Here is a 24,523-nt window from a genome sequence, read left to right on the forward strand (position 1 = left end):
AGCAGAGCACATAGAACTAGTAACGTGCCTCTTGTGCACCTCATTTCTTCTCAAAGAGTAAAAGCGATCATTCAGGTCTTCAGGCTCTGACTGCTACAGAGAGGACATTAAAGGCCGTCACCAGCAATACCAACACAACAGTCAGGGTCCATTTTTTTTTTTTTTTTTCCTGTTTTCAGAAGCCCGGTCTAATGCAACCCATGGGGCAACTTATACACATGAGTTTTTCTTATGTATATATAGCCTGTGATGCTCTTTAGAACCTTTAGGTGAATATCAACCCTAAAGATCAGTTACAGAAAAGATTTTTAGTAGGAGACAAATCTTACTAATCTCCATTAAAGTATCACTCTATTTTTAAACCTATATGTGAAGTTCTGCCAGATTTCCCCAAAGTTAATCATAAACTGAAACAATCTCATTAATGGTCCACAGTATGAGTGTACAGAAGAGGCACAGACGCCCATGAGGCCGTTAAGCTCTGCCACAGCAGGACACCTAAGTGTTCTCAGCCTCTCTTACCAAAAAACCCAGAGCAAAGGAAAGTGGTGTGTAACTTCTGATCGGCACTAAACAACTGCGTCCCCTCATTTGGCAACTGGGTGCCCACACCACTCACACTCTTCACTCTCCACGGCCGCGTAGTTGCCAACTTCCTTGAAGCTGATGTTTCCCAGGTGGAGAATTCCCGCCACTATCTGCAGCACCAGCGTCTGCTCCTCCGCGAAGATCCCAATCACGTTCATCGCGTGCTGGAAAAGAAGAGAGAAGCGATCCAGACAAGCGGGTCCCCAGCTATGGAAGCACGTCAGAAAGACGCCAAACTGCGTGTGCAGTTACGCTTGGCTTAAGTCTGTGATGGCAGCAGGAAGTCCCTGACATTTTCACTGACCAACGCCCCCTCACACATTCAAGTCTCAACATGGTGCTGGAAAGGCAGTTCCGTCTTTACACAGAGAACGTGTAATCCTCCAGGAATAAGGGCGAGAGAGCTCTGGAGGAAACACACTCAGATGGAGCGGCAGCTGCACGGTCAACAAGTCTGTTTTTGTCCCTTAGTTTTCTCCTTGTTGCCACTCCTCTCCCTCCAAGGGCAACAGTGCCCCTTTTCCAGCCACTCTCAATACTCAGAGATCTTCCTCTTCACTGGCAGGGCTGAGAATAAATTGTACTTGCAAAAGGATCGTGATTAAAAAATCTCCAGGAAAATCAAATAAAAGCATCATTAGAAAAGCCTTGTTTCTGAGGTCCATTAAATTCAATAAAAGGAGCTGAGATGCCTGAGTCTTAGATACCAATATCCTAAGAGAACTGCACTCTAGGACCAATGCAGGCCTATCTGCATTTTTTTCTCCCAGCTCCTCTGAGACCATGTGGCCCCTTGATGCCATCTTCCTCCCTGGCACCCAGGACACATGAGCACAAAGGTCAGCTTCCCCTCAACTGTACCTCCAACTGCCCATTCTCCCACTTGATTGTGGATCTGGGCTGAGGGATGAGGCAGGCTGGTACCCGACTCAAAGGGCAGTGGTGATGCAGTTCTTTGAGGCTAAATGGGTGAACAGCCCACCTTCAGAAAGCTCTGGATTGACTTAGTAAGTCGTTTCCCCAAGGACGTGAACCCTCAATAATCTACCTGGATTCATACCTTGTACCATAAAACACATAAATTGTGAAGAGAATGGAGTAGAGGCTCTCCTTCTGACCTATAAATACAGAGGGGAAGAGAAAGCGGGTGGAGAAGAGACTGAAGGTGTTCTAAGATTTCTAAACCTGATTAAGATCATAAGAGCAGTTTTTGCTTTGCCTTTGTAAGGAAACAGTTCAACAACTGTATAAGCTGTTGGCAAACAGGTATGGTAAACGCATTACCCACAGTAGTTTTTATCTCTTAATCAGAGCACCTGCAGCAGGTAATGATGAATTTTTTTTTTTTTTTTTTTTACCCATTTAAAATCATTAAGTGGTCCTCCAGCAACTGGGCACATGGCTATTTAAGGGTGTTTACAAGTGTGTTTCAGAAAATGGAATGCTTCCAGCGGCATGAGGTGGGAATATCGGGCTGTTCTTTGCTTTGCTAACCCCCCCTGCCCTTTCTGCCATAGGCAATGCCCGGTCTGAAGAGCTGCCCCGCGCCAGCACTTACCAGAGTTTCCTGAAACTCCTTCCTGTCGTCAATGCCATCCACCGTGAAGGACCCCGAGAGGCTCAGGTAGTAATAATAATCCATGGTGGTGATGCCCAGGCTGTGCTTCTGCTCTGCGGAGGCGCCCTCGATGAGCTGGAGCAAGAAAAAATGGCGTGTTCGTGGAGTGGCCCAGAAAGCAATCGAATGTACCGCACGGTTCCTGTCACCACCAGCCCCGGAGCCCAGGCGATGGGACTTTCTATGCCTGCTTCCCAAACGGATGGGTGGTCCGGCCGCAAAAATATGGAGCGGGGCTTCAGCATATCTGCTCTCTGTGTCGTAGCCCCAAATCATCCTGGCTAATTCTAATTCTTAACTCTGATTAGACCTGCAAGAGCTGAGAATCTTCCCTTGTCCGATAAAGGGAACTGCACGGTCACACTGGTGAGATCCCTTGGAAAAGTGGAAAGCAAGCCAGATACAATTACTTTCTTCCTGCTCAACTAGCACATGGCTTTTTAAAGTGCAGCTGGACCCTCCCTGCTTCTCACTGCAGGGTGCATATTCAAGAACAGCCTCAGGCCCCCCATGCTGGTGTCCTGTCTCTCGGCTTTCTGTTCTATCTCTGGTATTTGCCTTAGCTGTGAGAAAGACCCTTTTAGGTGTGCTGAAAAATGTTCAACTACCCATTCTTGAGCTGGGGGTGGGGACTAGAGTTGTAGTTTGCTGACTTTCATGGTGTGAATCCTCCTACCATAACCAAACTACCAACAAATGTCCCTGAAGGGAGAAATGCGAACAGCCCATGCAAGCCAGTGCCAGCCACCGGCTCCCAGGTGGCAGGAGTTAGCCCCCATCCACACTCCTCCGTCCTGGTCAAGTTCCTCACGTCACCCCGGCTCCACACCCTTAAAATAGGGAACCTCATCTCCATGACCGAGAAGCTCTAGGTCATTTGACGACATCAGGTTCCCTGAGTTTTTTCCCCTAAATCCTCAAAATCTTTTTGCACCACTCTTCCTTTCTTCCTTCTGGCTGTTTTTTTCTTTTTTTGGGGGTGGGGGTGGGGGTGGGCAGGGTGTCTAAGGAAGAACTTCCCCCACCTCTTTCTCAGTCTTCTCCCCATAGTATGTATGTAGTGTGTAGCTCCCTGAATCTTCAAACACCCCTTTCTTTAATTCTCTCCCATCTACAAACACATGCTGCGCTTTGCCTCCTCTAGAAGCTTTTCCTTGCCTCTTTCCTTGAGATCCTTCAAGCTACAGAACCTGCCTCCTCATCTGGCTTCTTTCTCGCCATCGCCATTCTGATGAAATAACCCTCATGGCTACTTTCCAGTGGCTGAGGCCACCAGGCCTTTCTTGATCCCCAGGCCCTTGCCCCATCCTTCCCCCCAAAGCTCTGAACATGGGATCCTGGCCCACACTCCCCTCCACCGAGCTCCCTCTGGCTTTGGTGACACTGCAGGATCTTGGCTTTCATCCTCTGACTACTTCCCTGGTTCCTCAATGCCTCCTCATCCTATAGGTGGTCCCCAGGTCCCCAAGTCCTATATGGGCATGGTTTTTCTCTCCACACTCACTCCCACAGGAGTCTCCCCTATTTCACAGCTTCGACTTTTACTTCTATGTCAGAATCTGGAACTCTGTCTTCCCCTGATCTCATCACATCCCCAGTCTCTAATCTGGGGATTTCCAACCTGCAGGAAGAGGAATCTGGAGGGGCGTGGGGCTGCCATTTATTAAAAGGTGTCTGGGAAATAATTATGAACTTCTGTCTGGTGCTCAAAAAATAATACAGTATGTGTGTGACGCATGAAATTACTTTTCAAACATCTGTACATGTTACTTGGGCTGATATAATTAAAAACATTACTGAATTAACAGAGGCTTTTGGTCATTTATGTACGCTTTCAACCAACAGATGCCAACCAGAAGAATTATTTGCCATCACCTAACATGTCTATGTAATTGAAAAGACTGAATGTGAGCTACCAACACAGCTTAACTGCCTTCCAATCCAATGAGCTTCGAACTATAACAAAAAATAAATTAAAAAACCACTGCAGGCCAACTCTTCAAAGAAAATCGAACGTGGATCCCCGATATATGAAGTATTAATACATAAATCCATACATTAAAAAATTGTGTATGGGGGGCTTCCCTGGTGGCACAGCGGTCGAGAGTCCACCTGCCGACGTAGGGGACACGGGTTCGTGTCCCGGTCCGGGAAGATCCCACATGCCGCGGAGCGGCTGGGCCCGTGAGCCATGGCCGCTGGGCCTGCGCGTCCGGAGCCTGTGCTCCGCAACGGGAGAGGCCACAGCACTGAGAGGCCCGTGTATCGCAAAAAAAAAAAAAAAAAATTTGTGTATGGTATCATTAAATTTTTTAAATACTTAAAAACATTTTAAAAATAGTCAAGGCAAAATGACTGCTGAAGCCTGGAACACAAGTTCAAAGCAGCCGGCATACTGTTCTAGCACCAAATTCTCCATGGCTTCTGAGAGTCTAAGCCAAAACTTTTTGACCTGGCATGAAAGATCCCAAGTCTATTTCAAGCCTTTTGTCCAACAGTTCACCTTTTGGAGACCTCTGCCCCTGCAGACCAGCTGGGGCCTGACTCATACATTAGCCTACTCCTCCCCTGTCTCCCCTCTCCCTCCCACCCCTGTTTTGTTCAGGCCACCTGACTTGCCTGAGTCAATGTCCCCTTGATGCTATCCTGTGCCTCCTTAACGGCTCTCCTTACCATCCCAGCCAAGTCTCCCCTTGTGAATTCCTATTTGGCAAAGAATAAAACATTCCTACTTTTGTTCTGAAGTGTGCCAACACTTTCTTGATTATTTCACTCAAGGGAAATTTTTGTCTTCTCATCCCAGCTAGAACTTATTGTCCTTGCAGGTAAGGGCATTCTCACAATTCTTTTGCACACTGACGTACACAACCTACAGCAATAAAGACTCCTGGGCTTGCCAGACTAGACTGTCTAAACCTGAGGACTGAGAGAAGACAATTTTAAATGAGGAGAAGGAATAAGGAAGTAGGCAAGAAATAATATAAAGGAAAACCTGGTAAAATATGTGAAAATTCCGCTCTCCGGGGTTCCTCATCACCACCCTAGATTTTTCCAGAAGGAAGTTGGAGATCTTTCCACCATCTGGTTCCCCACCGGGACTGAACTGGATTTCAAAGTATTTTCCCTGCAAGAAAATTAGGGATTTCCTTCAATGGCTGGTGAACAAAAACATGATGTTCCAAACAGGCTTTGGATATAGCATATAATTCAAGGAAATTCATTAATGAAAGATATGTTCTGAATTACTCCCAGTTCTGGTCTAGACTTCCTCACCATTTCCTATCAGACAATACCCCATGTCTTTGTCCAATCACACAATTCTGTATTGAGAGAGAGAATCTATCATTCTAACCTGACTAAATAAGGATACGCTCACTATATCCCTTCCCATTTTCCCCCAGTAGGTGCTTGCCTGCTAAACCGGAAGCTGTAAAGAATAGGACAGAAAGTCACATGGTCCCCTTGATCTAACAAGAGTGAACTCTATCTGCCTCTTTCAGAGGAAGCAAATTTTCCCTTGGGCAGACTTACTTTAACTTTGAGCAAAAGCAATGCCCCTTTACCTCTGGAGCATCTAATATGCTTATGTAAAATAAAAACACTTGGTTATATAAGTCCTTTCCAGCTAGTTATGGGTGTGGGGATTTTTGATACTGTTGTTAATACTTCCTTTTAAATTACTGCTAATAGAGAACAAAAGAGAATAAAACCCTGGAGGGTAGCTGAAAAAGGTGTCCAGATTGTTAAGTAAATGATTTTTTTTTCCCCCACTACAATCTAGTTTCTCTCCAGTCCTCAGGAAGGTCCAAGAGGGCAAATATAAATGAAGAAAAAGATGAAAATGTCGGTTTTAGGGAGTGCTGTGGCCTAGGGTCAGACTGGAGAGCATGCCCAGCCTAACTGCATTCACATCTAATATTTTTAAAACGTGTATGCTGATGAAACCCCCCCATCTCGGGGCTGAAGCCTGCCAAGCAGCAAGTCTCCAACTAGAACCATAAACTCACTAAGGAGAAGAAAAGCCTGCTGCCTGTTTTTCCTGCTGCCGACAGCACCTAGTACCTGCTGTGTTCCTGCTAAGGTATTCGCCAATTCCAGGTATCAAAAAGGCTACAAAGGAAAGCCACCATCTAACTGTCTATTTGTTTTACTCCGCCGACTCCTTCCTCTCCCAAAAATAAACCCCAAAATAAACATCCAGAAGCACCACAAACCGCAGCTATCCCGAATTACGGTGGTTCACGAGAAAAGTCTGCTGAACACGACCCCTCTGCTTCCTACCGTGGCCGTCCTTCGCCATCTTTCCCTTTGGCCACGTTCTGAAGGGAATAATTCAGTGCCCATCTGCGTACAACCCTACCACCCCACTTCCATTCCCCGTCAACCTGGGGATGGAAATGAAACAAAACAGGACATCAAATCCAGGAAGGGCAGATGTGGTAAACGGCAAACTCTCAAGTCCTTCTGGAAATGGTTCACAACCTTGGCTACATGTTAGAAAGACCTGTGGAGCCTTTAAGAAATGCTGCCCTAGGGGGACTTCCCCGGTGGCGCAGCGGATAAGACTCTGCACTCCCAAAGCAGGGGGCCCGGGTCCGATCCTTGGTCAGGGAACTAGATCCCACATGCATGCCACAACTAAGAGTTCACATGCCACAACTACGAGTTCACATGCTACAACTAAGGAGCCCACGTACTGCAACTAAGGAGCCAGCAAGCCACGACTAAGGAGCCTGCCTGCCGCAACTAAGACCCAGTGCAACCAAATAAATAAATATTAAAATTAAATTAAATTTAAAAAAAGAAAGAAAGAAAAAGAAATGCTTCCTGATGCCACCCCAGACAAGTAAGTCAGTCGCTAGGGACTGGCACCCAGACAGGAGTAGCTGTAAAAAGCCTGGGTGTTTTTTATATGTGGCCAAGTTTGAGAATCACTGTTCTAATGTAACAGAAATGCTTATACACAACTCAAAATTGTAATATAAAAGGCAAAATCCCTTATGAGAGAGCAAAAAGTTTAGTTTTGTTGTAAAGCAGCCTGGGGGAAAGAGGAAACTGTATAAAGAAGGATATGATATTTCCATTAGTAAATGAAAAGAAACCTCAACTCTTGGTAATGTTTTATTTCTTAAGTTAGGTACTGGGTACCCCAATGTTCATTGTATATTATTTTAAAATAGTATTTGAAATATTTCATAATGTAGTTCTTAAAACTTGGAATGATTTATAAGTGTAAATAGATGAATTTTTATAATTCACACTACACACCCATTTTAAGTGAAATTACCCATAATCCCACCCCGATGCCACTTCTACCTCCTCCTACTAATCACTGTAATAGGATATTCAAACGTGGATTTGTGGACAACTTAATTATGCTTTATATAAATGTGCATTTTAAAATAAATAGGACCATATTATAGATATTGTTTTGTAACCTTTTTTAAAAAATTTAACATTATGGATATCTTTTAAAATAAATCATTATTAACAGGAAACGTGGATATTATACCCTAAAAGTATTGTTGGGTCAAAGACAATGAGTCTTTTAAACTTTGATAAGAATTGCCAAATCGCTCTCCTGGGAGGTGTCAGTCTTCAACCAATAGCGTCTTTTCTCCTTAATGTTTCATGATCTGAGAGACAGAAAATGATATATGATTTTAATTTACATTTCTCTCATTATTAATGAGAACACCTTTTGATGCCCCACCAGACTCCATGTGTGCGCACGTGTGCACGTGCGTGCGTGTATGAGAGAGAGAACTGCCTTTCTGTACAGTTCTCCCATCTTTCCATCAGGGTTGTATGAAATTCTGTAATCAGAAAAATAATAAATGCTGGGTCTTTTTGTTTTGCTTTACAAAAACTGACTGCTGTAGCCTCCTTGTCCAAGGATAAAAAATAATTTATATTGGAAATATCAAGGTTATCTTCCTGCTCTCTAAGGAAGGCAAAAGGAGGAGGATGGGTAGCTAGAGTTAAATTTGGTCAAGTCCGTCTTTACAAGGCAGATTGAGATGGACAACTGGCATTGAGCAGAAAAATGAGAGATGAACAAATGAGTAGTTTGAAAAATATTAAACAGCGAGGAAAGTGAGGATAATTCTGACAGATAAAACTCACCAGGGAGCTTAACAATTACTGCATGAGAACTGAGCAAGAATTCTCTTGGAAATGGAAGCTTCCTCCCAAAACAGAAGGGTAAAAAAGAAATCGTTTTTCTCCAAAATTCTCACTTATTTATTTTAAAATGGTCCAGAATCCACCTCACAGATGGCTCCCTAAATGCTTTACTGCCAGACATAATCTATGGTTGAGATAAGATACAAAATCTACATAAATCAAAGCTACTGAGCAAACATTCATTTCTTTGTAAATGTGGCTTTTTGTCAAGGGGCATATATTCATATTCGTCCTTGCCAGCCTTCTAATTTACCCCTCAGGAGACACTCAGAAAAACGTCTCAATAGGCATTCAGGCATTTGCCTGGTATTTTCATTCCCTTGGGTAAGTGGGCCAGTTAGGAGGAATCTGTAGGCTAAGTCCAGTCACTTTTAGATGTCATTATGTCCCATGAACATGCAAAAAACGCACACACAAAGCCAAGAGGGGTGGGGTAAGCAGTTGGCTCCCTCTGGCTGACAGAGAGGAGGAAGTTTCTTTCCAGGGTGCCGGATCAAAGTGCTTCCTTCAGGGTCCACAGACCAAGTTCTATGAAGCAAAGCAAGGTGACAAGACCTGGGATATAGTCTCCTCAGTTCTTTGTCAGGGAAAGAAGGCTTTTTCTCCAGGGCCCAAAGCAAACTCCTCCAAGACCAAAGTTGACACTTCCATTTTCCTTAGGAAGGCACCTCAAATTGAGAACTGGTTTCAAAAATTATCTTATTTACATCCCCAAGGCCCCAAAATAACTTGAGTCAAAGGGCAAATTGAAGCCTGGCAGCTCGCCGCTAGAGAAATTGAGGAAAAGATTGGAAAGGTGGCCTCCTGATGATGTGTGAAAACCCCCTATTTCCTCGGGGCCACAGGACTTAAATCAGGAATGTCAACACCGTCAATCAGGTGACATTCTCTATCATAGGAAAGAAACTCACAAATCGGCTGGAGTTGTTGTTCCGGACCGTCTTGGCATTCCCGAAGGCCTCCAGCAGCGGGTTGGACTGTAGGATGATGTCCTTGACGTGCTGTCACAGCAAAAAGACCACAGGTTAGGAAGATGCGAACACCTACTCCACGATGTAAAGCCAAACTTTCCCAAGGACATGGTTTCTGAATGTGGTGAAGGTGAGAGGCCTCAAATCCAAATCCCTGGGATTTCTGGAGGATTTACTCTTCCCTCTTGACAGACCTAACCCTGTGTGTGTGGTCACGCCTTCCAGCTCCCTTGACCTGACGCAGGATTCTCTGGAGCCAGGGTGCCACCGTAAATCAGGATCTGCAGACGTTCCCGGACTGGGTTTCCAAATCGGATGCTGCACCTTCATCCCATGCTCCCTGTGTACGGGGCATCATGGCAGGACGGGGCATCTCCTTGGGTTCTGACTGCAGGCTTTACTGTCACTACTCCTGTTCTACTCAACTTCTCTCCCCACCTACTGCATCCCACACTCCCTCTCTTCACTGCAAGTGAGAGGCACCTTGAGGGAAATTAAACAGTTTCTCCTCCCCAAACAAAGCTGCGGACACAGTCTTGTGCTTCCCGAGCTTTCATGTGTGTGAATCACCTGGGAATCTCATTACAATGTAGATGCTGATTCAGTAGGTCTGAGGTGGGGACCCAGAGTCTGCATTTCGAACCAGCTCCCCGGTGCTGCGGGTTTTGCCAGTTCTTTCCCACTTGAGCAACAAGGGTCGACACTGGATTGTGTGGAACAATTCCTGGCCTACTGGAGGGGAAGAATTGGGTTTTCATACACCCCAATTTGATGTCAGACCGAAAAGTACAGAACACCCCATGGGCAAAGACAGCTCAACAGATAGGAGTTGATGTTGGAGAGGATTTTGAACAAGTGAGTCATTCCTTGTACTTCTAATTATTCACATGCTATGGTTAAACATGTTCCAGAAATAACAAGTCTCTGGCTTGTGCTCTTTAGCTACTGACTAATTTCAAGCCAAGAGCTCTGTATCCTTGTCCTCATAGGAAAACAGGAAGAGAAAAATCAACATGAAACGTCTGCAGTCTGGCCACTAGGTCGTCGCCTGCAGCGAATAGGACTAGATGAAGGCACTAACTACTAACTACGTAACAGCCAAAGTGCTCCTCTGGCACCGCCTGGACACTCAGAAGAGGACTGAGAACTGGAATTCCATCAACCAGGCACACGTCGTTAGCAATGGAAGGAGGAGTAAATCATGGATGGTCCCACCATGAAGTCGGTTTCAAAGCTTAGAAAGATACTCCTAAGCATCCTTCTCCTTTAAAAACTCGTGGATTTATATAAAATTTGCTTTTCTTTGAAAAATTAATTGTGACTTTGTGGGTCTTCATTAATCTTTTATACTTGTTGTCTGATGGCCAGGCCTGCCTATACCATTTATCAACACTCAACTTCTTGTAGGGACAGAACAAAAGAAAGACCCTTCCTTATCTCTTTCCTTCTTTAATTATTGTCTTTGTAACTGGGAATCTTTATGCATGTATCCATCCATCCCTCCATCAACTATCAAGATGTCCAACAGAATTTTGTGGCATGTGGTAAGCATATAGGGGGAAAAGAGAGAGAGTGAATTAAAGGAGCAGCCCGTACACAAAAGAGCATCCTGGATTCCTGGCTCCATGTCCATCTTCTACGAATAGGGTATGATCACACAAATGGAGAAAAGCAAGTGGGCTGTACCATATCAACCTAAGTCCTAGGGCTGTACCCACTGTCCAACATGGAAGCTGCTGAGCCCATGCAACATGGCCAGTCCCAACCGAGATGTGCTGTAAGTGTAGAACACACACTGGATTCCAAAGATTTAGGACACAAAGGAATGTAAAATAGCTCATTAATTGATAGTAATTATATGCTGAAATAATATGGGGATAGTAATTATATGCTGAAATATTATGGGGATATATTGGGTTAAATAAAATATATTTAAAAAGTTAATTTCATATGCTTTTTACTGTAACTATTCAATTTTAAATTATGCATGTGACATGCACCATCTTTCTACTGGAAGGTGCTGCTCTAGATCTTCCTTTCATTTGGCAGAGGAGGCCACTCTAAGACCCTTCTACTCTGTGTAAGGAATACTGGCCTCCGCCTTAAGCTTTCTGATCCCCCAGGACAGGATGGAGCACTATTGATTTAGTAGACAGAGCCATAATAAACAGAATTTCCATGTGTCTTTTTTTTTTTTTTTTTTTTTGCGGTACGCGGGCCTCCCACCGTTTTTTGCGGTACGTGGCCTCTCCCGTTGCAGAGCACAGGCTCCGGATGCACAGGCTCAGCGACCATGGCTCACGGGCCAAGCCACTCCGCGGCATGTGGGATCTTCCTGGCCCGTGTCCCCTGCATCGGCAGGCAGACTCCCAACCACTGCGCCACCAGGGAAGCCCTCGATGTGTCTTTTTAAAGTCTACAGCTGACTATGGCAATAACATCACATTAAATGATTCTAACTAAAAAATTAATCTTTAGGGTGAAATCTACATTGCATCATGATTTCTAATAATAATAATAATTAAAAAGTTCCCAGCAGTCTGTGCCAGTGATGAGCAGTGTGAGTTTGGGCAGCCCCCTGTGGACCTTAGCCCCCATAGCCATCCTCCACTGCTCTATGGGGGTGGGGGTGGGGGCTTCACCAGTCCTGCTGATGCCGATTCCACTACCACAACGAGTAAAACTCAAGACAGAAAAGGCTGCATCTACTGCTTTCTTCATACTGTCCTCTTGAACCTGCCCCTTCTCTGCCCATACTATAATCTCCCCCCCCTTTTCTTTCTCCCTCTCCTGTGTCCTCGTTCTCTGGGTTTCCCCCCTTTCCTAATGTTTCCTGCTAATGCTCTAATCCTTCCTCCTTCCTTTCCTTTCTCCATTTTAAAATCTTTGTAAATTTTTTGAATTGGAGATTCATTCACATCGTTCAAAAAAATGAAAGGTTCGCAGCCACTCTCACTTTCTAAGACAGACCGCATTCTGCCTATGGAATGTGTTATCTCTCTAAATAAATCCATCTCTTACCTATCAAAAACATAAAGTAACATAAAAAATAAAAGGTTTGTGAGGTTCTACATGGAGAGATGCCCCTCCCCCAGTGTCCCAGTTTCCTCCCTGGAGAAATCACTAGTATCAATTTCTTATGTATCCCTCTAGAGCTATGCTATACATATGCAAACAAATGTAAATATTATAAATATATATTCTCCTTTTTCTCAAACGGTAGCACATTATACGCAATGTTCTGAACTTTGCTTTTTGCAATTCATGATATAGCTTGAAGATCAGTCCCCATCAGTACCTGAAGCTTCATTTTTTTTATGGCTGTCTAATATTCTAGTCTATTATGAACCATAAATTATTTCCCCATAAATTATATCACCAACTGATGAGCATTTGTCTCCAGTCTTCTCCATCATCAAAAAATGTCACATCAAAGATCTTTACACATGTATAATTTTGTATACATTTCAAGACACCTAAAGGTTAAATTCTCCCAAGCAGAATTGGTGAGTTAAAGGGTGTATGCTTATAGATTTGAAAAATATTGCCGAAATGCCCTCCACAGAAGTGTACTAGTTCATGTTCCTACCAGTAATGTGTTAGAAAGACTATGCCCCTATGTTTGTACCAGCAGAGTGTTTAAAATACCACAAAATTGTTGCCATTTTGACAGTTAAGAAATAGTTTTTCAATGTAATTTTAATTTGCATTTCTCTTATTATCATGGGGGTGCACATATTTTCATGTTTTAAGAGTCATTTATATTTCCTTTTCTATGAGATGGCTTTCGTGCCCTTTGTCTGTTTTACTTTTGGATTTGTGACCTTTTCATCGATTGTATATAATACTCATTACATATTAGGCATCTCCAGCCCATAACATGCTGTTTCTCTGCCTATTTCAAGTTTCTTGGTTATAAAACCAATGCCTTCCCTGTGGAAGAAAAATTCTTTTTTAAACAGCAAATGGAGCCTCTTACTTTCACACAGCGCAAAGTCTCAAAATGGGCCATAGCACCAGCTCACCTGGACTTTGGGGCCTCCTCCAGACACCCTGGAGATGTAGCTCATGATGTATTTGGCAGCCACTGTCTTTCCAGCACCACTTTCACCACTAAGGAAAGAAAGACAAAAATACCCACCTGTGAAGTGGCTCATGACCAGCTCCCTTTCCTCTGAAAAGACCCCCTCAAAACAAAACCAAAAACAAAAGGAAACAGGCAGAAAGGAATTCAGTAAAAAATGCACAATACTGGTTGAAAAAGTTAAATCACAGCAGGATCAGGTTACCTCCATGACTTGTGTGATCACTATTAACATGGTGTGTGGGCCAGTGTTCTGATAACCATCACTGTGTACAGGACAGACAATTCAGCATTCTAAATGCCCAATAATAGGAGGAAGCATGAACAGGAACATTACGGAACATCAGAAGGACAGACTAGACAGATTACAACTGACAGGAAGATTGTAAACATTGCGGGAGAAAAGCACACGAAGTAGTGTTATGTGAAATAGATCAGATTCAGATTGTATGTAAAACAGGGTTAAAAAACTGTAAAGAAAAAAAGCGCATAAGAAAAATATTAGCAGAGGTTTTGGTAAAGGAAAAGATACTGTGGGAGACTTCTTTCAGTTCATTATCTTCCAAACTTTTAGTAATCACATATCTCTTCTCTAATTAAAAAAAAAGAAAAAGAAAAAGTAGGCACTCTCAGGTTTCAAACCATGTGCCTTGAAGTGATGCAAGCAACTTTATTTTAGAAGTTCTAAAATTAAACGATGAGGTAATATTAATCACATCCTGCATAACAAAGACTACTTCCGTTTGGTGGCCTTACTGCATGGGGAAAGCCTTTTGTTAAAACCGTATAGTCAGATCTTCAAAATTCCCGTTTCTTCCCCCAAAATCCCCTTGAACTGATGGCGACCTCAATTCCAAACATGCTTAAGTCGGTCAGATTTCTCATCTCTCTATTGGTAGCCTTTGTACTTCCATGATAGAATTAGATGAAAGGAATCCATTATCATGAAAAATAATGGTGAAATTTAACATGAAAAATTCAGGCTGCTGTGAGCTCCTAAGACACTATTTTTGTTTGCTATCGGTGATCAAGAATTCTGGGGCACAGAGCAAATATTCTGTGAACACCCAACCTAATGAACTGTTACCAATTGCTTAGGTACTCAAGAAAAGAGCAAACACTTGCTTAGGGTCCAACCAAGCCAGGTGGCCCCCATCCCCAAAAGGAAACTGAAATAAATTTGGAAATAATTTGCTCTTTCAAAACAAAACGAGGATTAGAGTCACCACCATAGCAAAACTCAGAACTCTGTTGAATTTCTTTGAACTAATATGTTATATGCTTAATTAGAGAGATTATAGGGAAGAATGAGGGAATCATCCTCTGTGAGGACTTCTAAAGATCTGACTCCATCTGTGCAACTCATTCAGCATCCTAGTACTCAGCTCCTGACTTCCAGGTCACATGAATACAGAAACCAAACTGGCATTTCATAAGATATGGCGGAAAGTAGAAAACCAATGAGCCTGGGATGACGTGTCACACTGATTACGGAGCCATGCTTACTCACAGGCACAAGTAGGTATAATACATATTTCAGCTCCATGAGGAAGTTATCTGTTCAAATGGTGGTCCATGTAATCAGAAGATTTATACCCTAGATCCAAGGTGAAAACATGCACTCTCACTCATTTGAAGCATAGGTTTGTTAACAATGAAACTCCATTTTATAATGTTGTAAATCATGTGAACATTCAAGAATACTGGAAAGTCCAAGAGTACAATGGTACAACCAGCCTATATAATATTACACAGACATTTAAAATAATTAGAAAACTATGTGGCAACATAAAAACAATGCAATTAAGGCTAAGTGGCAACATAAGCAGAAGACACTGTATTGATAACGTGATTACAACTCTGTAAAAATAATGTATGGACAAGAACAGAAATGCAACAAGGAAAAAGAAACAGTTCTGACTTGTTGGGGGGCTGATATCTCGACGATTCTTGTTTCTTTTGATGTGATTTCTCTTAAGGTTTAAAGTTATGAGAGAGACAATTACCCATATAGTTCATATTTTTAAAAAATATGGGACTTCCCTGGTGGTCCAGTGGTTAAGACTCTGTGCTTCCACGGCAGGGGGCATGTGTTCGATCCCTGGCTGGGGAAGTTCCACATGCTGTGCAGTGTGGCCAAGGAAAAAAAATAAAAAAAGAGGAACAGAAAAAAAACAGAAAACAAAAAAACCCCCAGCATTTCCAGAAAAAGTGGAATCGCACATCATAATGATAATCAACAGGATTAATTTCTTTAGATTATTACTATGTCATGAGTAAACAACTTTCGTATTTAGAATTCCTTAGAGAAAGCTGTGAGTGTGTAAAAGAGAAAAGGAAAAAAACCAATAAATCCTATTAGAATTACTAAATGAAAGTATAGTAATGTCCCCACTGTGTCTTTGGTCAGTAGTGTGATTAGACATAAAATATTTTGTGTCTTTTGTTGAAAGAAAAAAAAAAGGAAGAATAATGGAAAGTAACTCATTTCATATATTAAAATAAGTATGCCAGGTACATTAATAGGACATCTACATTCTCAGTAACATTGATATTTTTCAGAAGATTTAAAAGAATTAGCTATGGCTGAACTTTGATCGGAATTTTCATTTCTTGGATTCAATTTACAGATGCTTAAAAAGAAATTTTATTGATCAGAGGCCGGTAATTTGCTCAGAATATGGTACAAGAATGGAGTGCTCCATAATTACATGAAGCTTACAGTATACATAACCATAATTACATTGGCCCTTTCAGGGAAAAAACTGTTTCTTCCCCTGGACTAAAACCCATGTTAAAAGAATGTGAAGGTATCAGACAGATTATACAGCATATGTGAAATTATTTGCTTTGCATCTCACAGCAATTAGAGCAATTTGCTTTGTTTATGGTTATAAGGCCTTTCTTAAGTGCCTTCACTTGACTACTAAAGTGGACCAAAAAATACTCTAGAAATGTATGTGCCTTAAAATTAGAAAAATGTCCCAGTGGTCCCTAAGTCCAGCAGCCTATCAGAATCCTCAAAGTACTTAAAAAATGCCCACGTGTGGGCCTGTCCTCAGACCTGCTGAATCCTGGTCTCCAAGGACAGGGCCTAGAAATAAGGATTTCTAACAACTCCCTCGTTCTCATATAGCTGGCTGGGAACCAGCTAAACAAATGTAAAACGCAGTCAAGACAGATTTCATAGGAAACATCAATTCAAATAGGAAATAATGTAACGTTTCTGACTGCAATCACTATACAAATGGAAACATATGCTACAATTTCAAAGAAATGGAAAGAATGTTGGGGGGGTGGGGTGGGGTGGGGGTGGAGCTATTTACAATGATACATTAATAATTGGATTCAAAGACTATAATTGTTTTTCTTAGTCTGAAGGTTATTCCTCACTTAAAAATCAATAGTGTTTTCAATTCAGTTCAACTGATTCTAGCAAATGTAAAAATATCTTAGTCGTATTTGGGGGTGGGTATCCCAGAGAATAGGTTGAGTCGACCATTCCTCCTATCTCCCCCTTGCTAGTCTCAAAATCTCTCTGCTGGTTCTTACCACACTAGCTGTTGTTCCCTTATAACTGTTCAAGTTAATGTAATTGAAATGCTGCTCTGCCTACTTTACATTTATTTGCACTTTAGAAAGGATAAAAATTTAAAACAAAAATTGTATGTGCATTTGCTTACCCAGCATGCACTGTCTAAGTGCCTCCTCATGCCAAGGGCGAGGCTGGGATGAAATGTGTCTCCTGCCCTGGAGGGCAAGTGCACCAACACTGTGATAACACCTTGGAGATATGGGTACAGTTTTAGGGATTCCTGAGTTTGTATTAGGAAAAGATTCCTAAAGAAATGCACAAGCTAAGTCAAGTCACACTACTTACATTTCAACGAGACAGATAAAGTTAGCCAGGTAGGGGAATGAGGGGGTGTGTGTGTGTATGTGTGTGTGCGTGTGTACATGCACACACGCAGGCAAGCATCAGAGGGCGGCATTCCTGCCCAGAATGAATGACAGATAAGACAATGAAGTTATGAAAATTCCCACTGGGTCCTACTCTCTTAGACCTGACTTTTTTCTTTTTTTATATAGGGACATATTCGTATTAAACTTGACTCTTATTTCAGAAGGTATAACCCAAGGGTAAAAAACACAGAGATCGTTTAAAAACTTTTTTCTAATTCTACAGTTATAAAAGATAAACATAATGGTGACTGAAAAGAGTCCAGATGAGAAATAACATCAATTCCAAAGGAGATGTGAAAGCAAACTAAAATTTTGCAGATGTGTTGACTGTAGCATGTGTCCGCTGGGTGGGTAAAGCATGCATGTCAAGGACTGCTCTAAGGGCTTCAATCATGTGATCTGGATAATAGCCCTGTGAGTTAGGGACTATTCTTATTCCCATTATTTGATGAAAAAGACTAAGCAGCTTGCTCAGGGACACAGAGCTAGTGAATGGCATCACTAGGAAAGGACCTGAGATAGTTTAAATCAGAAGCCTGAGCTATACTGCTTCAGATGAAGGTCTATATTTAGATAGTCAATTAAAATCAACAAAGTGTCCTAAAGAACTCCATGAATAGCACAGTTCATAGTATAATCAAACTTTTAGTTACTGAGTTTTTACTGATACACACCCCTTGAAGCAAGGCTTCTGCCAAAACACTTATTATCTCACACACAGTCGGAGCTGACAAATAGTAATAGCCTGTATCACTGTGCTCACAAGACAAGATGCAATCGGGAAGGAGAAACACATCAAAGAAGATTCTGGACAGACTGCTCCAAAGACTCAATTCACACACACCCTTCCTGGCAGCCCTACTGGATCTGGGAAAGAAATAAGTCTGAAGTGAAGCATCTCTGTTGCCCATCTGAAGGGTTCCAGGGCTGGAGAGAAAGGGGTGATCTGTCAGAGCTTGTGATGACACTGAAAAGTAGAGCCTCAAGTACATGCAACGGCTGGAAGTATAAAATACAAAATCAGACAGACATGCCAACAGGACTGAGTAAATGATAAAAATTCATTAACATAATGAGGGAAGTGAGATAAGACAACTGTTATTTCTTCCAAATCAATTAGTATTGTCAGGCAGACAAAATTATCACCTATGGTCTGCCAAGAAAGTGGCCCCGGGGCAATGCTCACGTTGGCCCAGCCTGATGCAATAGGAAAAACCCAATGTTTAGTCTGAACACCAAGTTTCAGCCCCAGCTCAGCTAGTTATTAGCTCTGCAATTCCTTTTCCTGTTACTACCAGTATTTTATATCACTCCTTAACAGTTAAAAACAATCTTTTATATGTATTTCCTTATTCAATAGCTTTCCTTTAAGGTATTAATCCCCATTTTGCAGATGAAGTGACTGAGGTTTGCAGAAGTCGCACACTTTCGACAGAACAGAATAACAAGTCTACCCCGTGACTCAACCCCAGAGATCTTTCCACTGTACCACATGACCATGGGCAGTAACAGGTTACTAACCAGACAACCTGACACCTGCTGGCTCAAAGCAGCAGAGAAAAGTGGAGAGAGTGTACTAGGGGAGCCAGGCAGCCCTGGCTTGATGCATGGCTTTGCCACATTTCAAATGTGAGACGTTTAACATGTTTCATTACCTCTCTGAGACTCGGTTCTCTGATCTGCAAAAAGGGGGGTTGTAATACCTAGTTTACTAGGTTGTAAATGATATAAGTAAAAGATGCTGAGATACAAAGCGAATACTTAAAAAGGGGTTATTATTGTGGTTACAGATAATATATTAATTAGCTAATGAGTCAGGCTTCCTGAATAACACTCTTTGACGAAGCCTGGTCAGGGAACTTGGGGTAGAAGGGCACACTTGAGCCCCCAGCTCTTCAAACCCACAGCCAGAGGGCAGGCCTCATGCAGACCCCACAGTCAGAGGTGTGAGCTAACTGGGCCTCCCAAATCCAGGCCAGAGGGACAGGGAGCCCCAAAGGATGCTGGTGCTGGGATAAACAAGAAATTGGGTGGACCGAAAGAAATAGAAAAGAGTTCCAATGCTAATAATAAAAGGCTCCTGAAATACATCAAAGACAGGAAGTCAGCTTGAGAATCCATGAGACACTTGACAGTGCTGAGGAAGAGAGCTGAGATAAGACATAAGCCAAATATTAGAAGTGATGTGATTTTTAAATTATTTAAATCTTTAATCTTTACTCCTGCAAATCTTAGGGATTCCAAATCCAAAATGTCTCTTGAAGAAGATAGTTCAGAAATCTTAGATCCAATAGTGACAACTATCTCCTTTTCCTCTATGAAAATTCTCATATTCAATCAGTCACCAAATCTTTTGATGTGCCTTCAAAAGATCTCTCACGTCTTTATTTCTAAAAGAAAATATTTATTTGGCACTTATTCAGGATACAACCTACCAAGACTTCGCAAATGTTGTATACACTAAGAACAGAACACCCTACTTTTCAGAAAAACAACTGCTTAAGAATATTTCAAGCAAAAAAAATCAGGAACTGGATCAAATGTGATGCTCTCAAATCAACGTCAAGTTTTTTTAAACGCGCTAGGACAGCAAGAACGGATGCAGGCCCAAAGTGGAATTCACTTTTGATGGCAGCAATAAAACTGCCACATATATGTTCTCTAAGACCCTGTAAGTCTTTACAGAGGTCAGCTGGCAAGGGCTGTAGAAATGCCTCTGGCCACAGTGCCACGGTCCGGTCTGGTGATACAGAGATGGTAGAGAATATGAGAAAAACTTGCCGTTTCTCCTTCCCCTCTTACCACACCATGATTATTTTATTCAGTAAATTTGCATAGATGTCTCTGATAGGTCCAAAGGTACCACATATGTAATTCTAAAACACAAATCCAAATTCTGGATTCTGGAGCACAGAAAACTATTGAGTTAAGCAGATTTGGGTTGCTCATTTACTGGGCTCATAGGTGGTTACCTGTGTCTTCAGGCGCTCACCATTGTCAATGATACTAATGTAGCTACAACTGTTGTGTTTTTCTCTTGGCACTGCCTGGAGTCCACATTCACTTCCTATTCCTTTAATTCCTTCAGAGGCTTATGGAATGTCACACATCAGTTTCCTCTTTGCCTTTCCAACTCCGGTCAGGCCCTCATAACCTCACTACACATCTGATTTGCTCAAGATCCCATCACTTTTCTACCCATAGACTCGTCTTTGTGAACCAGCCTTCCGTGGTATCGTGTCTCTGCTCAGAGACCTGCAAGACATCACCAAGGCCTGAAGGTTTATCTGCAGATCACCCAGCCTAGGAATGAGGATTTCAAGAGGTTTAGTCTTGGTGCTCAACTAGAATAAATAGCGGGGCTTGAAAAAAGATATTGGATGCCCTGGGTCTACCATAAATCGTTGAAAGAGAATTTTGAGAAGGGTAGCCTAGATGTCTTTATAGGCACTGAGCGAACAGGGCAATTCAGGAATGGGAGATATTTATCCCCGGAAAGTTAAATTAGTGAACGCAAGGCACAGTGGATGAAATCAGCATCAACGGCAGCCACTCTCCCTGACCTGTCTGCCAGTGAGCTCTTGGGGAAGACTCGGGAAACATTAAGGCAAATCCTGGCTGTTTATTCCTGATAGAACTTAACCTACTGTATGGTAGGGGCTGACAGGACAAAGGGTAGGTTAATACAAAGGGGTTGGCCTACACGGAGTCAGGACAGGAAAAATCAACAGCAGACACGATGGGTTTTCCCCAAGTAAACAGACTACTGAGGGGCAGACTACTGTCTCCAGATAAAAGTGGGGGCCATGACACGATGACATTAGCCATAATGTCCTCAACGGATCAACAACAAAGGAGGCAAGAATATACAATGGAGAAAGGACAGCCTCTTTAATAAGTGGTGCTGGGAAAACTGGACAGCTACATGTAAAAGGATGAAACTAGAATACTCCCTAACACCATACACAAAAATAAACTCAAAATGGATTAAAGACCTAAATGTAAGACCAGATACTATATAACTCCCAGAGGAAAACATAGGCAGAACACTCTCTGACATAAATCGCAGCAATATTTTTTGGATCCGTCTCCTAAAGCAAAGAAAAGCAAAAATAAACAAATGGGATCTAATTAAGCTTAAGAGCTTTTGCACAGCAAAGTAAACCGCTGACAAAACGAAAAGATAACCTACTGAATGGGAGAAAACATTTGCAAATGAAATGACCAATAAGGGGTTAATATCCAACTTATATAAACATTTCATAGAATTCAACATCAAAGAAATAAACAACCTGATAAAAAATGGGCAGAAGAACTGAACAAACATTTTTCCAAAGAGGAAATGCATATGGCCAACAGGCACATGAAAAGATGCTCAACATCACTAATTATCAGGGAAACACAAATCAAAACCACAATGAGATATCCCCTCACACATGTCAGAATGGCCATCATTGAAAAGAACACAACTAACAAATGTTGGCGAGGATGTGGAGAACACTGCTGGTGGGAATATAGATTGGCGCAACCACTGTGGAAAAAAGTATGGAAGTTTTTCAAAAAACTAAAAATAGAACTACTCTAATAGAATGACCCAGCAATTTCACTCTTGGGTATATATCTGAAAAAAACAAAAACACCAATTGGAAAAGACACATGTACTCCAATGTTCACTGCAGCATTACTTACAATTGCCAAGACACGGAAGCAACCTAAGTGTCCATCAACAGATGAATGGATAAAGAAGGTGTAGTATATATACACAATGCAATATTCTTCAGCCATAAAAAAGAAATTTTGCCTTTGCAGCAGCATGGATGGACTTGGAGGGCATTATGCTAAGTGACACAAGTCAGACAGAGGAAGACAAATACAAATACAAATGACATCACTTATATGTGGAATCTAATAAATACAACAAACTAGTGAATGTAACATAAAAGAAACAGACTCACAGAGAGAACAAACTAGCGGTTATCAGTGGGAGGTGGGGAGGGGCAAGATAGTGGTGGGAGATTAAGGAGTACAAACTAATATGTATAAAGTAAGCTACAAGGACATACGGGACAACACAGGGAATATAGCCAATATTTTATAGTAACTATAAAGGGAGTATAAACTTTAAAAATTGTGAATCACTATATTATACACCTGTGCATATTACCGTACACCAGCTATACTTCAATTAAAACAACAAACTCAGGGCCAAGGCTTCGATGGAGGTCTGCACTTGAGAAAGCAGTTTGTCTTCTTCCTTGATTTCTTTCTTTTTAAATTCAATTTGTTACACTGATTTCTATCCAGAAATAATCAGCTGCCAGTCCATCCTGTCACTGTATCCACCTCTTCAGAAAACATAAGGTTGGGATGGAACTGATAAGATTGCTTCTATGTGCTGCATTATTCCATCTAAGCGCACACATTTCATGGTCATCACTTCGTGATGTACAGCTATATCGAATCACTATGTCGTGCACCTAGATCTAACATAGTGCTGTAGGTCAATCATACTTCAATTTAAAAAAATCATAAAATTTTTTTCTTATATTAATATAATTTTCTTTTAAAAAACTTCTTTAAATGTATTTGACCTTCATTTCAGTTTCTTCTATAGCATGCTTTAAAATGCATAAAATATGTATTGTCCTGGAAATCCCAAATACATTTCTCTCTAAAGCTAAATGCTTTAAACAAAAAATATTTATATACATATATTATTAATAAAATGTTTAACAAATCAGATGCAAAATTTTAATAATTTATTTTAAAATTAAAGATAGATAAATAAAAGATAAAGCATATGCATTTCATCATGTAAATAAGGTCATATACCAGGGAAAATAGAAGGTGAGAAAGTCTAAAAGAACACCAGAGAGATTAGATCATCATTAATTTTTAATTTCCTAATTAAAGGATACTAAAAATTCCTAGTCTCTCCAGCTATGGCAGAAGCCCTTTGCACAAGGAGCAGACTTTTCTTCCAGCCCCCAGGAAGATTGGTTTTGTTTGTTTTCTGTTCACAAGTGCATTCAGGTAGGCAGCACTGGACTCAGCCCTAGCTGAATGAGCACCCAGCTCTCCCAGGTCAGTAGCTGCAAACTTGGGCTTCTCTACCCAGAACAGCATTTCCCTGCCTTCCCTTCCCTCAAACATTATTTGGAAGAGTTCCAAAACCCCCAAAGCAGGCGAGACCTCATAAGTCATCTGGTCAATCAGTTCACTCATAAGTGAAGACATGAGGCCCAGATGAGTGTTAGGTTTGCTGCCCAGGATCACAGAGGTGGTGAGAGTGAACCACAGCACAGCTGAGATAGCAAATCTACTTTCTCAAAGCAGATGAAGCACAGCTCTTGGGTAGTAAAGAAATTTGTCTGGGGTCTTTGGAAACTGGCCAGTAATTTATGATTAAGAGCTTTGGAAAGCCGTGTCTAAGTTCTGACCCAGGGAGAAAATGGAGGCTACAGATATTGGACCAAATCTTCAGGAGGGCTGGAGACTTCCGGTCAGTCATGCAGGCAGTATGTGATTGAGCCCAAATAAAATCTCTGGACAGCAAAGGCTTGGGTGAACTTCCTAGTTGGCAATACTGTCAACTCCCACACCACGAATGGAAGGAGGAAACACCATCCATGACTCCATGGGGAGAGGATGCCCAGAAGCATGACACGTGGACCTCTCCCAGACCTTGCCCTTGTGTCTCTACTCTTTTCTGGTTCTGCTTTGTATCCTTTTGCTCTAATAAAATGGTAACCATAGGGTACAGTGCTTTCATGAGGTCTGTGAGTCATTCTAGTAAATTACTGAAATTGAGGAGTTGGTGGGAACCCCGGAACTTGCAGCTGGTGTCTTGTGGAGGACTGTGCCTTTCACGTGTGAAGTTTGGCTTGACGTAGGGTGGTTAGTGTCAGAAGTCAAAGCAGCTCCCTGTTCCACCATCTCCTATATTAAAGCACAGACACTGCAATAGAAATCCCTGGAGCAGGGTCTTCAAGTCTTTGCCACCTGAACACTGGAAAGAAGGATCCTAGAAGTGGGCATGTATCCTGCTTCAGGGCAAGTGTCCTGCTTCAGGGCAAGTGTACCCTGCACGACAGACTGAGGGGATCCAAGAGA

At 42.0% G+C, this 24,523-nt stretch overlaps 1 protein-coding gene across 1 annotated transcript in view; it reads right to left on the reverse strand.

Annotated features, from left to right (window-relative positions):
* The window catches only part of MYO1E (myosin IE), a 148,985-nt gene that overhangs the window by 68,931 nt on the left and 55,531 nt on the right, over nucleotides 1–24,523 (reverse strand). Inside the window, exons 9-13 of the mRNA XM_065871735.1 lie at nucleotides 13,389–13,476; nucleotides 9,304–9,393; nucleotides 5,199–5,330; nucleotides 2,147–2,281; nucleotides 620–752 (exon numbers count right to left, since the gene is read on the reverse strand). Of these exons, the coding sequence (XP_065727807.1) occupies nucleotides 620–752; nucleotides 2,147–2,281; nucleotides 5,199–5,330; nucleotides 9,304–9,393; nucleotides 13,389–13,476 (578 nt within the window). The remainder of the gene's footprint in view (nucleotides 1–619; nucleotides 753–2,146; nucleotides 2,282–5,198; nucleotides 5,331–9,303; nucleotides 9,394–13,388; nucleotides 13,477–24,523) is intronic.

This window comes from Phocoena phocoena, chromosome 2 (genome assembly GCF_963924675.1).
Source record: "Phocoena phocoena chromosome 2, mPhoPho1.1, whole genome shotgun sequence".
In the NCBI taxonomy this organism is placed as follows: domain Eukaryota; kingdom Metazoa; phylum Chordata; class Mammalia; order Artiodactyla; family Phocoenidae; genus Phocoena; species Phocoena phocoena.